Source organism: Malaclemys terrapin, chromosome 22 (genome assembly GCF_027887155.1).
Source record: "Malaclemys terrapin pileata isolate rMalTer1 chromosome 22, rMalTer1.hap1, whole genome shotgun sequence".
In the NCBI taxonomy this organism is placed as follows: Eukaryota; Metazoa; Chordata; order Testudines; family Emydidae; genus Malaclemys; species Malaclemys terrapin.
In genome coordinates this window covers 10,084,549-10,099,950 of record NC_071526.1, presented here as the reverse complement: position 1 = coordinate 10,099,950, position 15,402 = coordinate 10,084,549, and the positions used below count along the sequence as shown (strand labels likewise).

At 46.3% G+C, this 15,402-nt stretch overlaps 1 protein-coding gene across 1 annotated transcript in view; it reads left to right on the top strand.

Annotated features, from left to right (window-relative positions):
* The window catches only part of ARID1A (AT-rich interaction domain 1A), an 81,544-nt gene extending 70,100 nt beyond the window's left edge, over positions 1-11,444 (top strand). Inside the window, exons 13-20 of the mRNA XM_054011711.1 lie at positions 3,183-3,315; positions 3,702-3,874; positions 4,080-4,230; positions 4,356-4,487; positions 4,634-4,730; positions 6,275-7,148; positions 7,465-7,595; positions 8,506-11,444. Of these exons, the coding sequence (XP_053867686.1) occupies positions 3,183-3,315; positions 3,702-3,874; positions 4,080-4,230; positions 4,356-4,487; positions 4,634-4,730; positions 6,275-7,148; positions 7,465-7,595; positions 8,506-10,221 (3,407 nt within the window). The 3' untranslated portion in view covers positions 10,222-11,444. The remainder of the gene's footprint in view (positions 1-3,182; positions 3,316-3,701; positions 3,875-4,079; positions 4,231-4,355; positions 4,488-4,633; positions 4,731-6,274; positions 7,149-7,464; positions 7,596-8,505) is intronic.
* The last annotated feature ends 3,958 nt before the right edge of the window (positions 11,445-15,402 follow it).

The following is a 15,402-nucleotide window of genomic DNA, read 5'->3' as shown; positions in this document are numbered from 1 at the left end:
CCCAGAGCCCTGACCCCCTCCCACACCCTGAACCCCTCATTCCCAGCCCCACCCCGCAGTCCGCACCCCAACCCTCTGCCCCAGCCCTGAGCCCCTCCCACACCCCAAACCCCTCATCCCCAGCTCCATTGGGTCACGGGCATCAACAATTTTCTTCAACTGGGTCACCAGAAAAAAAAAGTTTGAAAACCACTGATCTAGGAAGTTACTTAGTTGTGGGCATTTGGAGATTAATGTAGAAGGGGTGGCATTTCCACTTGGTGCCTGTCAATGAACTAGATGGTGCATAGCTTTCTCTTTTTCTTTAGCTAGCGTGATTGTACGTGATTCTCAAGACTTGGCCTTCTATCGAGATGGTGGCATTGATGGCTTGCTTTAGTGATGGAAATCTGCGGGTCTGCTGCCCCGAATTCTTTGTACGTTTGTGCAGCACTGCTCTGTTGACTTGGCCTGTAGATCTGATGGTTACTTTAGGAGGACCGTTCTGCAATCATGTTCAATTAGACCACCTTAGCGTACCTTCCTTGGTGTTCTCCTGCATGGTAGACTCCCAGAAGTGGGAAGTTCTGCAGAAGCAACCTTGAAGCAGAGCCAGTAACAGTGTGGTCCTTTCAGAATTGTCTCAGCGTATTCACACTATTCATCCACCCTCATAGTTGCCTCTAACAGCCTTTGCTCCAAACCTCAAGTGCCTCAGGTGAGTGCTCATGCTGTCCTACCAGGTTCCTGAAACCCAGCGGGGGAGCATCCCACAAATGTGAGTGCACATAAGCAAACTCTCTCAAAGAACGTTTCTTTTTGGCAGCTGAGTAGAGGGCAGTGGGGCATTTGGCACCCAGGAGGCCTGAGTTAAGTTTGGCAGCTGACAGCAGTTTGACCATTACAACCTAGAAGGTAGCTAGTGGCTTCTAGCACTGTGGGGATGCTTCTGTTCCTCTCTTGCAAACAAGGAAGAGGTGACTCTCTTTTGGTGGGGGAGTGGAAAGGTTTGAGTTCTGGTTTCCAAAGCTGTGCCCTATATGTCCACCACTGAATGCATTTGAGCTGCTGTCGCTGGCATACCAAGTTAACACCCCATGAAGATTAATGGAGGCGGTTCATATCACTCAGAGCTGTTGCTTCAGGTTGTTTGCAGACTATTAAATTAAATTAATGGAGATATCCTATCTCCTAGAACTGGAAGGGACCTTGAAAGGTCATTGAGTCCAGCACTAGCAGGACCAAGTAGTGATTTTGCCCCAGATCCCTAAGTGGCCCCCTCAAGGATTGAACGCACAACCCTGGGTTTAGCAGGCCAGTGCTCAAACCACTGAGCTATCCCTCCCCCAATGGCCACTGTTACTCTGTTCGCCTTTGACTGCTGGCCCTTCTGGCTGTGAAGATCACTTTCCACTTAGTTTCATCTTAGTGGAGGCTTAGATTCTAATACACAATTCTGCCACTAAGGGATATGTTTTGTAGCTGTGGAATACATAGGGGTCCATAGAGAAGTGACTTCTTTGGCGTGTGTGATGGGGTAGGGCTACTGGAGAGTCTAATGAAACGTATGCCCTGCTCAGGCAATCCTCTCTGTAAAACATGTAGTGTGCAGTTTGCGGGGCCCCATCTCCTCCTCTTCCCCCCCCCCCCCCCCCAAAAAAAAAGCTGCGTGACTTGTGTGCCCAGGAGGCTAGGTATTGCCTTCTGAGCTTCCTCCTCTCCCCCCCCCTCCCCCCCAAAGCCTTCTTGGGTTCCTGAGTGTGAATGGCTGGGTGTCCCCTGGGAGGTGCCTTCAGCGGGCTGTTAGGTTTAATTCCCAGGGGATGGAATTGGCTTGTCTCCAACTGTTTGTAAATTAGTGGGAGGGACAGCAGGGGGTGGGGACAAACAGCCTCTTCCTGTTGATGTCAGTGCGTTCTAATGCAGTGGAGCCCAGCGCTGAATTCCCAGCAGGGCGGGAGCGGAGCTGAAATGCTAATGAATAGTGAAGAAGGGTGTGGGGGAGGGGTTATGAATGAAGCTCCCTGCTGAGCTCGACTGCCCTTCCTTCTGTGGAGACGTCCCCAGATTGGGAGGGAGGAAGGGCGGGGGGAAGGGGGGGGAGAGGAACAGGGTGCCAGGAAGGTGGGGCATAAACAAACATGACCTGTATGTGACCTTAGAGGATTTTAATGAATAGCTGAAATGACTCATCAACCAGCAAGGCTGAAGCTGAGGGATATCGGGTGCCGGGAATGGTAACTAATGGAAACATTAATTAAGAGTTCAGCTCTTGCCAGCTGCATGTAGTTCCACTGGAATAGTGGAACTCCCTAAGCTCACTGTGTGCTTGGTTACACGTGGTGGCCTAGGATTATTAAGTGAGGGTTTTCCATAGCTGCTTTGTCTCAATTGATCCTCCACTTCTTGGCTAAACAAGGGCTTTATCGTTCATTGAAAGTGCTGTTCTTTCTCCGGTCCCTGTTCCTGAGAGTCTGTCCCAAGATGGCTTAGGAGTGCTTCTAGAGTTATCCTGAATGAATCCCCACCGGAAAGGGCACGTCAGATAAGGGAGCCTTGCAGTACAAAATCAGAGTGACTTCCACTGAAGGCGGTGGAGTTTCCATCTCATAAAGGATGTGAGCTTTGAGGCATCAAACTCGCTACCTTTGCCTTGAGTACGGCGTGAACATGAAGGTGCAGGGCCGCTAACTGATAGTGGGGTTTGGGGTTGTCACGCTTGCTGGAGAAACATTTTAATTCTGTGCAGCCTGGTACACTGCTAAGCATCTTCCTCTGACACCTGATAATCTTGGGAGCTTGTCCAGTATGGTGGGGAGGTGATTTAAAGGGGTGTGGGTGGGACAATCGGATAGAAAGGATAAGAGACATTCTTTATGACAGAATTATAAGGGCCTTAAGCGTTCTCACAGCTCAACGCGTTGTGTATGGATTTGTTGGGAAGTCTGGACAGCCAATGGTATGTCGTTGTACTGCTATATTTGCTATTGCTTTCCTTTATCTTTCAAACCGGTTCTGCTTTAGAGGGAGGCTTATGGGGTGGGGTTAGAGAGAGGTCTCACCTGTCCATGTTTTGAGACTGGCCATACCACTCCTTCAGGGGGTCTCTCTTGATTTTTTGAGTTGCTGAGATTCTCGCGTGTTTCTGGGTAACCTCTTCTGTCTGGTGCAGATCTACTCACGCTGGCTTTCTCTGCTTGCAGCGGGTTCAGGCTCCATGCAGGGGCCTCAGACACCTCAATCCACCAGCAGCTCTATGGCAGAGGGAGGAGATTTGAAACCACCAACGCCAGCGTCTACGCCACACAGTCAGATGCCCCCTTTGCCAGGCATCAGGTATTGCACTGCCAAATTCTGTCTGCTGTGAGCAAAGGACCTGTGTTGCTGGCAGGATTGCTAATGTTTGCTAGCAGTTGTGAATTGGGGCCAAGATGAGCATTTTGGTCAGTCACATGAGTCACGCTCATTTTGTAATAACTGGTAATGAAGCTATGGAGTTGGCAACTATATCCCATCATCTGTGTAATGATTTCTTCTCTCCTAGGGGTTTCCCTTTTTGAAGGGAAACGAGGGTTTGTTTTTTTTCCTCTTTGGGGGTGGGTCTGTCAGGAAGGGGGATATGATCACCTATCTTATAGGGGAAGTGAGGGTATCTGGGGGGTGGGGGGTCGAAGAGCGGCACAGGACTTTACTCTAAACAGTGTGTTCTTGTATTATATCAGGAGTAACTCAGTAGGTCTTCAGGATGCCTTTGCAGATGGCAGTGACCCCACGTTCCAGAAGCGGAACTCCATGACTCCAAATCCCGGGTACCAGCCCAGCATGAATACCTCTGACATGATGGGTCGCATGTCCTACGAGCCAAATAAGGATCCTTACAGCAGTATGAGGAAAGGTGATTGAGCTCTTAATACTCTTTTTTATACAGAAACACTTAACCCATTTAACTGTCTAACCCCTGAAAGGTGCCTTAGGGATATATGGAGCCCCTGGGCCAGTGCCATGCGGCCTCATGTTCATCCATCTCCTGCAAAAGGGAGAACGTTTTTTCTGATTCCAAGGTGAACTTGCTGTGCTGATCCTTTCTTTTCCTCTCCCAGCTCCAGGAAGTGACCCCTTCATGTCCTCAGGGCAGGGCCCCAACACTGGTATGGGTGACCCGTATAATCGTGCTGCAGGTCCAGGGATGGGTAACATGGCCCTGGGACAACGGCAACATTATCCCTATGGAGGTCCTTACGACAGAGTAAGGTGAGCGCTTGCTGGACTCTTAAGGTTAATAGTGTATCCCTTATTCACAACAGTGACTGCCCTGGTAGCCTCTTTCCTCTAGAGGAACAAAGGAGCAGCCGTGACAAGTGTATGTGTTTGTGTAGGACGGAGCCAGGAATGGGACCAGAGGGCAGCTTAGGAACCGGAACTCCCCAGGCCAACATTATGCCTTCCACCCCTGACTCAGGGATGTACTCTCCCAGCCGCTATCCACAGCAGCAACAGCAGCAGCAACGGTAGGTGCAGGCGGGTGCCAAACGAGCAGCATTTGCCAGTTAATAGAACTGGTTGCCTCCCACAACAGACAGGGAGTTCAGAAACCCTTATCGCTAAGTGTGCACCTGGGCAGAGGGTGATGCACCTGTTCAATCTCTCTCCGCAGACATGATTCCTATGGCAATCAGTTCTCCACTCAAGGCACATCCTCTGGCAGTCCCTTTCCCAGTCAGCAAACCACCATCTATCAACAACAACAGCAGGTGAGCTCCCCAACCTCTCCGGTTTGCTCAAGAGAAGCGTGGGATGATTTACCTGTGGAAAGTTGTCAAAAGCAAATTGTTTTCTGGCGTAGCTGTCTGCTGTACTGATTTCTATTTAATGTTGAGAGTTATATAACATGTACACGCCCAACCATTATGCAGAACCTTTCCATGTTACTGCCAGTTTCCAAGTAGTTAAACAGGTTTTAATGTGACTGCTGTAATACACGTTGTGGTTTTGTGCAGTGTGTACAACCTTTAGTCCTGTAAAGTAAGTAAGGGGCTCTTCAGTACACAGCTAGTACAGTTACTTGTTCAGATTCTGGGAGCCCAGAAAGCTTCACTTGGGTTTCTGTTCTCTCTATAACCTACTTGTCTGATCCCCACAGTATCTCTAACAGCAGGTTTGTCTAGTATTTCATGTATGGCCTCATGATCATCGCTTAATAGGTCTAGGTAACTGTCTCTGACTTGGATCCTTCCACGCAACCCAGAATTTTCTTGGATGTTTTTCATTTCCTGAGCCCATGGTTGAAGATTTTGCAGTTCTATCCATCCCATGAGTGTGTTCATAGATATACAATGCACTTTGTTCAGAGAAGAGTTTAGCGTAACATCCATAAAAACTAAGAGAGGAAATTTAACTTGCTATTTATGGCAATGCCTCCACCAATCCCTTATTTTTCTTGCAGTTTTGGGATAGATCCTGTCTGGCTCGTGAACATATAGTAGAGGGCACTTGCAGAGCTCTGCTAAGAATAATTCCAACTGCCTTGCAGTTTGTTTGGCTTTGCAACCAGAGCCACAGGGCGCTGGGCCAAGGGTTTCAGTTACTTTAGTTCTCAAGTGTCTTCCTGGAGCTTTAGAGCTTCACGCTGAAGCCTAGATAGACAGCACAGTAGTTAGGGCACAGGACTGGGAGTTGCGATCTGGATTTTAATCCTGGTTCGGTCATGGCCTGACTGACCTTCCATATGTAAAAAAGGGGTCATGCTCACTTCTGTAAGATGCTTTAAGATCTATGATGAAAGGAACAATTAGAAGTACGAACTATAGCTTTTGATTCACACCCTATCTGAGATTTCAGTGGAAACTTCTATTCTGTTGTCCAGTTTATGGAAGAACTGGAACAGGGTCTGCTGAAACTACTGAGACTGACCAAACAGGAATCCACACACAGATTGTACTGTGTCATGACTGTGTACTAAAGGTTGAGGGCGAGCTCTTTTTATAGGCAAGTCTTTTCCACTGTCCATTAGCCTGCCCTGAAAGCATCCTTATGGAAGCAGCTAGGGAAGCTCAAAACGCCTGAAGGAATCAGTCTTGGCTTGTAAAAATTTGGAGTCTCTTCAGGCCTCATGTGGGAAGGTTGGTCTTATTGACCGTTTAGAAAAACTCACCCCAGTGCAGGTTAGATAATAGCATTCGTATGATGTGGGATGCAGTCCCACTTGGTCTGTGTAGCTCTGCCACAGAATTCACATTGCCTTTAGCGTTTTATAAATATTCTCCATTACCAACTGCTTTGTACATCTTCCTTGTAGAATTACAAGCGACCGATGGATGGCAATTATGGCCCGCCTGCCAAGCGACACGAAGGGGAGATGTACAACGTCTCGTACAGCACCGGGCAGGGGCAGGCGCAGCAGCAGCTGCCTACAGCACAGACCCAACAACCGAGCCAGCAGCAAACTACACAGCCTTATACATGTCCTGCTGTGGAGAACCAGTATGGGAGTACATATCCTGCCACCGACCGCCGACCTGCAGGAGGGCCGCAGAACCAGTTCCCATTCCAATTTGGCAGAGACAGGGTCTCCGCTCCCCCAGGCTCGACTGCCCAGCAGAATATGCCACCCCAGATGATGGGTGGTCCTATACAATCTACTCCAGAGGGCCTGCAGCAGGGCACCTTGTGGCAAGGGCGCAATGAAATAGGGTACAGCTATCCAAATCGGCAGAGTTCGGGCTCTGCAGCCCAGGGGCCTGCTTATCATGGAGTGAATCGAACAGATGAAATTCTACATTCAGATCAGAGGGTAAATCACGAGGGGCCATGGCCCTCCCATGGGAACCGTCAGCCTCCTTATGGTCCTTCTGCCCCGGTACCCCCAATGACAAGGCCCCCACAGCCTAACTACCAGACCCCTCCTAGCATGCAGAATCACATTCCTCAGGTATCTAGCCCAGCACCTCTGCCCAGACCTCTGGAGAACCGCACCTCACCCAGCAAATCTCCGTTCCTGCACTCGGGGATGAAAATGCAGAAAGCAGGACCTCCCGTCCCTGCCTCGCATATAGCCTCAGCAGCCGTACAGCCTCCCATGATACGACGGGACATCACCTTCCCACCCGGATCAGTGGAAGCTACGCAGCCTGTGTTGAAGCAAAGGAGACGGCTGACGACAAAAGATATTGGTAAGACTAAGCTCCCACTCTGCTGTAGCTGTTGGGGATTATGTCTGTCAGAGGACCATCACCGCTTTTGGGGACAGGTTGTTGGGAAGGGGAGCCACCAAAGGAAATGGGTCTCAGGTGGCTTTGTCTGAATCACCATTCTCTCTCTCTCTTCCACCCTCCCCCCGGGATATTTGGTTTGTCTGCACTGTGGTCTGTAAAGCCCTGTGGAATGGGCTGTTGTGCTGTCCATGGAATCAGAAAGCAATATTGAGTGTCAGTCCTTTTTTTGTTTCTCAGCGCCAGGAACTGGAGGTATCATATGTTTATATTACAGGAACTCCTGAAGCATGGAGAGTGATGATGTCTCTGAAGTCTGGGCTGCTGGCTGAAAGTACGTGGGCCTTAGATACCATAAACATCCTGCTCTATGATGACAACAGCATAATGACCTTCAACCTCAGCCAGGTGGGTGCAGATGCTCTGAGATATAGGTCTTTGAAGCACTGACCTATGTTCAGAATGCTGTCAACAAGATAGCAGAATACAGGTCGTCTTCGTCTAGGGCCAACTTCCAGCCATCCCAACATTTGCAGAAATGTAACGTAACTGTTGTGAAGGCCAACCCTGAATACATACATGCACAGAGTCTGACTAATTGCATGCCCCACTACTTTGTCGGTATACACAGTTATCCACTTGCATTGTTTGCAAATGCAAGGTTTTGCCTGGATGGTGGATGTGTTGTCTCTGTGGTACAAAAAGGGAATAACAGGGATGAGGTGTTCAAACCTACCTTCACAGTAAGGGCACCGCAAAATGCTGAAGGCTGACTATCTTCTCTGATGATCTACAGTGCCATTTTGTTTTCTCTAGCTGTCTGTCAGGCCTCTTTTCGTGAAGTTTGGATGCCAGTTCAAGGAAGTTAACCTTCTTCCTAAGCTGGCTCTGGCTGGGTGTCTTGTGCATGTGGCGTTATACTTCCTTCCTCCTCACCCCAGCCATAGCAAAAAGTATGAACTACAATATTGTAAATACTGTTTCAATTGCTGTTATATTTTGCCACCCTGTGCTCGAAGGAAGGAAGGAGGTGACCAGGAAGGGGGCATAGGGGCGTGTCATATGTTTGGTCAATCATGGATAGCAAAATGCTGACTTTTTTTTTTTCTCTCCCTCCATCACCTCCTTTCCCAGAAGATGGGAAGTCTATTTGGAGTAGCAAATACTGTAATGTGTAGCCAGTATAAGAAGAAACTAATTGTCAATACTGCTTCAGCCCTTAACCATCTTCTGACCAACCTCCCCAATCACGTATATTGGCCTAGCTTGCTCTGATTTTTTTTTCCCCCACCCCCTTCCCTTGTTCTTTCTATTGCAGCTGCCAGGGTTGCTGGAACTGCTGGTGGAATATTTCCGGCGTTGCCTGATTGAAATCTTTGGGATCCTAAAGGAATATGAAGTGGGAGATCCGGGACAAAAAACACTATTAGATCCTGAAAGATTCTGCAAGTCTTCAAGTCCCCCTCCTGAAAAGGGGGATGAAGAGGAGGAGCCACAGAGCCCTAACTCTGAGGAAGAGGAGGAGGAAGAGGAAGAGGAGGCTGCATTTGCAAGTAAAGACAAAGCACCCCTAGAGAGCAATGAAGAAAAACTAGTCAGTAAATTTGACAAGCTTCCAGTCAAGATAGTGCAGAAGAATGACCCATTTGTGGTAGATTACTCAGACAAGCTGGGGCGAGTACAGGAGTTTGAAAGTGGATTGCTGCACTGGCGGATTGGTGGTGGAGACACCACTGAACACATTCAAACCCACTTTGAGAGCAAAATGGAGCTACTGTTAACTCACAAACGAGCTTCCTGCAACTCTGCCTTGAGAAAACGTTCTGCAGCTGAGAGCAATCCGGGAACTAGAGAGGGGGAGAATCTGCCATCTGATGGTCCCCCGGAGAAAAGGATAACCGCTACTATGGATGACATGCTTTCGGCACGGCCAGGCTCACTGGCGGAGGAGGAGGTCAAAAACTCGGAAGCAACAAAGGAAAGCAGCAAATTTCCATTTGGCAGTAGTCCAGCTCAGAGCCACAGAAATATCAAAATTCTGGAGGATGAACCTCACAGTAAAGATGAGACACCCCTGTGCACCCTTCTAGACTGGCAAGACTCTCTAGCTAAACGCTGCGTCTGTGTGTCTAACATCATCAGGAGTTTATCGTTTGTGCCGGGCAATGACTTTGAAATGTCTAAGCACCCCGGTCTGCTGCTGATTCTAGGGAAACTGATTCTCCTGCACCACAAGCATCCGGAACGCAAACAGGCACCACTGACCTACGAGAAGGAAGAGGAGCAGGACCAAGGGGTGAGCTGCAACAAGGTGGAGTGGTGGTGGGACTGCTTGGAGATGCTGCGTGAAAACACGCTGGTTACGCTGGCCAACATTTCTGGTCAGTTGGACCTCTCCCCGTACCCGGAAAGCATCTGTTTGCCTGTCTTGGATGGACTCCTCCACTGGGCAGTATGTCCATCCGCAGAGGCCCAGGATCCTTTCCCAACCCTGGGGCCTAATGCTGTCCTCTCCCCTCAGAGACTGGTTTTGGAAACTCTCAGCAAACTCAGCATCCAGGATAACAACGTGGATTTGATTCTTGCAACTCCCCCCTTTAGTCGCTTGGAGAAGGTCTACAGCACCATGGTGCGCTTCCTTAGTGACAGAAAGAACCCAGTGTGTCGAGAGATGGCTGTGGTACTACTGGCCAACTTGGCACAGGGCGACAGCCTGGCAGCTAGAGCAATTGCAGTGCAGAAGGGCAGCATTGGCAACTTGTTGAGCTTCTTGGAGGACAGCCTGGCAACCACTCAGTTCCAACAGAGTCAGGCCAGCTTGATGCACATGCAAAACCCTCCCTTTGAGTCGACAAGTGTGGACATGATGCGTCGGGCAGCTCGGGCGCTGCTTGCCCTGGCCAAAGTGGACGAGAACCACTCTGAGTTCACGTTATACGAGTCGCGGCTGTTGGACATCTCCGTGTCGCCTTTGATGAACTCGTTGGTTTCACAAGTTATTTGTGATGTACTGTTTTTAATTGGCCAGTCATGACAGCCGTGGGATGCCTATACCCCTGTGTGCGTGTGCGTGAGTGGAGAACTTAGAAACTGACTGTTGCCCTTTATTTATGCAAAACCACCTCAGAATCCACTGTCTGCCCTGCGCTGCCCTGCTTCTCCCTGGGGAAAGACGTCCCCCTTCCCTTTTCCCCTCACCCCACCCTCAACTCTGTCCTGAACCCCCAGTTCAAGGAGACAAAAGTTCTGCCTACGTAGAAGACTTTTTTTATTTTAACCAAAGTTACTGTCGTTTACAGTGAGTTTGGGGAAAACGACTTGCCGTGTTATCGCATCGACAGGCGCCACTTTCATAACTGTTTTTAATGGTAAACTCGGAAGGACAAAAGTGACTGCTGAACTCTGTGTGGTTTATCGTTGTACATTCACAATCTTGCAGGAACCAAGAAGTTACCAGTTGTGAACAGACCTTGTCCAATGGAGGCCTGTGCAGTAGAGTGTAGAACTTCATGTACTGTACACCTTAAACTGTAAACATACTGTAATAATGTCTCACATTGAAAAAAAAAACGCTGGATCAGCAGCAAGCTGTAGTTTTTAAAAATGTTTTTAGTTAATGTTGAGGAGAAAAAAAAGGCTTTTCCCCCAAAGTATCATGTGTGAACCTACAACACCCTGACCTCTTTCTCTCTTCCTCCTTGATTGTATGAATAACCCTGAGATCACCTCTTAGAACTGGTTTTAACCTTTAGCTGCAGCCTGAACGCTGCCACGTGTGTATATATATATGACGTTGTACATTGCACATACCCTCAGATTCCTTGCAGTTTTGTCCCCCTCCTCCCCACCCCTTTATAGTATGACGAGTTAACGAGTTGATGACCTGCAAAAGCGAGACACAATTATTTAATCTCTTGCCAGACATCTCTCTCTGGAGGATGCTGTACAGGTCTTTGTGTATAAAGTCATTGCTGTCTCAGCAGCCAATCAACTTATAGTTTATTTTTCCTGTTTTTGTTTTCTTTCTAATCGAGGTGTGAAAAAGTTCTAGGTTCAGTTGAAGTTCCTGATGAAGAAACACAATTGAGATTTTTCAGTGATGAATTCTGCATATTTGTATTTCAGACGATGTAGCTAAAAACTTGATGTAAATTCCTCCCTTTTTTCCTTTTTTGGCTTAATGAATATCATTTATTCAGTATGAAATCTTTATACTATATGTTCCACGTGTTAAGAATAAATGTACATTAAATCTTGGTAAGATGTTTGTAAGGGTTTTTATTTTTTATTAGAAAGATGGATACGATCTGTCTCTCCACTGACCCTAATGCCACGTTCTTGTCTGTTGGCATAGACTAGTCATAGTGGTGGTAGATTGGCTTCATAAATACAAATCCTGCTTCCAGGGAAAATCTGAATTTTGTAGTGGAAACTTGGGAGCTAATTGGGAATCCATTCATTGTGAGCTTAAAAAAGAATACAATTTAGAGGCAGAGAAACAGTTGCCTTTTGGTATTTGAAAGAAGAAAATTTTATTTAGAAAGAGAGATATGAGAGAGAGCTTTCTTGGAACTTTGTGTGGACTCTGATTTCCGGAAAGAAAGGGGGGTTTCCAGTAAGCAGGGTTTTAACAACCTTCAGCCAGCAACCAAATTTCAGTCTATGGTCCAGTAATCCTTGTTCTGGATGTGACAATCTGCAAGTTAATAGGTTCTGGTTGGTTAGTAAATGTATAAATTTTACTTTAACTTTTCATAAAACATTGCTGAAATTTTGGCGAGGTCAATAATGAAATGCCATGTAAGTAAAAAGACCAGCCAAGGAAAAGGAGTGAATTATTTTAATGTAAATATCCTTTCTGTTCAAGAAACCAGAAACACCTCTCATGTGTTTCGATGGTGTTTTTGCTTTTTTAATTCATCCTTCCTCTCTGACATGTCCCAGTTCCTAACTTTGAAACCCACTGCCCTTCAGTGATTAGTCTTTAATTTCAGACTTCTGGAAGCAATTCCACCTCAATGTGGTGGTGATTATTGGTGATAATCAGGGGCTTCAAAACCAAACACTATATTTATAACTTTTCTTGCTTGGCTGGTGGGAATTGGGGAATCTTTAAACCCCCAGTTCCTTGGGAAATTAATGGGGAAGTGAGCTCATAATACAGTAGTATCTCTGATGGTCTTATTTTTGTGTTTTTAAAAAAGGTGTGTGCAGAACTTCAGCACATTTTCATTTAATTTTAGCAAAGTGCTAATTATTGGGATGACCACTAAAGTATCAAGTGCCTATTACTGCATCAGGAAAAAGTTTTTCTGTATGTAGAAAGATGACTGTGTCTTTAACCCTTCATTTCTGGTATGTAGATTGTCCTGTCTCCTAGCTGCTTTGTTTAAATGGAGAATCTCATGTCTGGTTCTTGTAGGCATTAGTGAACTGGGAAATCTGAATTGACGGTGTGAGATTTTAAACTAAAAGAACCTCAGCAGCAATGTCCACAAGGTACTGCCAACAACTTGTGTCCATGGGCTTGTCTGCAGGCTTGCAATCTCTTTTCATCCTAAGGGGGCTTCAGGTATTTCACAGCTAATGCTATGTGGAGAGGCACAGAAGAGTGAAGTTGCTAATAATTACCAGTTCCACTGACATTTGCTAACTGAGCTGAGGGGAAACTCCTAGCATGTTCCCCACAAGGCGGATTAATTTATGTATATTCCAGTGGTCGTCTTTAATAAAAAAAAGCACACATTAGCATAGATGGAAAATAAGTACAGTGAGAACAAGCAGTGTCCACAATTTGTAATTAGGTTTGACTCAAGTCCCTGACTTTAAGACTTGCATTCTGCTGGACTTAATGCTTTGACCTGACTTCTACTGTTGCAAGGAATGCCTGTGAAAATTTGAAGCCTAACTCCTTTTCTTGACCCAGGGAGCTTAGGCAGCCTTTTACCATTCCCAATAGCAGGAGAAAACAAAGCTGATTCTCCCATCTTCCAGTCAGAGCCTGGACTGAAGCATCTTTATGAACTTCCTTTGAAGATATGAGTGAAGATGACTCAGTTCCATGTATTGCTAGAACATCATTTAACAGAAGAAAATGCCGATAATACCTTTGCAATATTTTGCTAGATTTATTTTAAACCAGATTACAAACAAAAACTAACATGTCCTTGATGGACATGATATAGAGCCGGTAAAGGTCTAGGGGTTTCTTGCCCACAGCTGGGAGGTTGGTCATGCCTATTGCCTTGTGAGGTCTTGGCGAAAGCAAAATCTGATAAGTCACTATTCACTCTGGGCAAGATCTTGAGTGGAGCCTTTTTCACTATTGGTAATGTTAATAACTGAATGTACAAATATGGTATGTTACCCAATGCACTGTAGCATGTAACATTGTATAATGTACTTTGGCATGTTACTGGCCTAAACTGAATTGCTGACTTAATGCTGGTGTAGTATCTGCATTAGGGGGGCTGTACTGGTATAATTACATCATGCAAAATTCCTTAATGTAGACAGGGTTTAAGTGCGGAAGACAGACAGTGATGATCGTTGAGCGGGAAAGTTGTGGCCTGTACAGAATTGCCTTGGCTGAGTTCTGAGGCTTTATAATTAGAGGGTTGGAGATCTGTCCTCAGGTATGCACTGTGGCACAGCTAATGGCATAAAGCAGATAGAACAAACAGCATTGCTTCCGTGGAACTTACTGCAATGGTGATATTCAGGTATTAGTTCCTTATGTCCCTCCGGGGAAGAACATCATAGTGGACTCAAGCTTGTACTTCTCAATGACTGTCATTGCCTGCTCTGTAGGTTGCTTTTGGTTGAGCGGAAGCTAGTTCATAGTTTTCACTGATGGTTGCCAACTTGTATCACAGTATCGGCATCTCAAAAAAGTGTCTTAAACACTGAGCTAGCCAAGGAGGCCCCTTCCAAGACTTTAAGCATTTTGGTTTTATAGATGCTACTTTATAGCCACATAACAGATGCATCATATCTATTAAATGAGAACAGGATACCTGAGTACCACTAACCTTAAGAATGAGAGTGCTCTTGTAATTTTGTTATCCTGGGGATAACTTGCAATTACCATTTGGGGGATGGGGAGGGGAAGTATTAGGTATGGAGTAGGAGGAAGAAGGAAATATTTGTGTAGGTGGATGTACATTAAATGTTAACCTGAGTGATTCACACATGCAACCAGGCTCTTCCTGCTGGTTTTGGAGTGAATTTCCTTAATGGGAGATTTTAATTTTCCATGTTACTTTTCAAACAGAGGGCAGACTTAAATTTTAGACATTAATTGGCATTCTAGCTGTCACTTCCAAAGTGTCTGGTTACCTGCTCAAGTCAGGTTCATTACTTTCTTAAAGACTGAGATGCAGTTCATGACTTTTTGGCATGAGTATTCTTGCAATCAAATCTGTACCGACAATGTACTTTTGACCTACTAAGCCCTTGCAGCCACAGAGGAACAGACCAAATGGTGAACGATTGCTATAGATGCCATTCAGCTAAAGGTTGAAGAAAATTCTTGCAATTGCTTCTCTCGTTCCTCCTCCACCTTGCAGTTTTTTGGTAGAGAAAGTTTGTGCATCAGCAATGTCTATGGGCGTATTGGTTTTATTTCTCTCAAGTACATGAAACTAGAAAATATATTTTCCTCCTTATGTGAAAATGTATCCCTTAATGATTGTTCCTAGATTATCACAGCTGTTTGCAGTATTCCCTAATCCTCTTGGTTGCCTACTCTAGGAGAAAACTGCTAGGTATTTAAGAGTCTATAAAGGGCAGGTAGGGGAGTTCTAGTATCAGAATGGGCTGTTGCTGATATTTTTTCCTCTCCTCCCAATATGGGTGAAACTGAACTACGTTGTCAAGTTTCAGAGTAAGAGCCCTGTTAGTTTTTAAGGTGCTCCTTTTTGTTCTTTTTGTGGATACAGACTAACAAATTTATTAGAGCATAAGCTTTCCTGGGCTACAGCCCACTTCTTCGGATGCATAGAGAGTGGAACATCTACTGAGGGGAGAGAAGTTGTCCAGGCAGCGCCTAACGCCAGAGCAGCAGGTTTTGAAAGATGTTCTTGTGCAATCGCTGCGTAATGTGTAACGACTCGAGCTGTGGTGTAAACGCTGCTGTCGGAGGAAGGGGTCCGACGCCAGTGCACGCAGGCCAAGAGCCCCTAGAGCCCTTGTTCGGCCACGTGGGGAAAAGTTG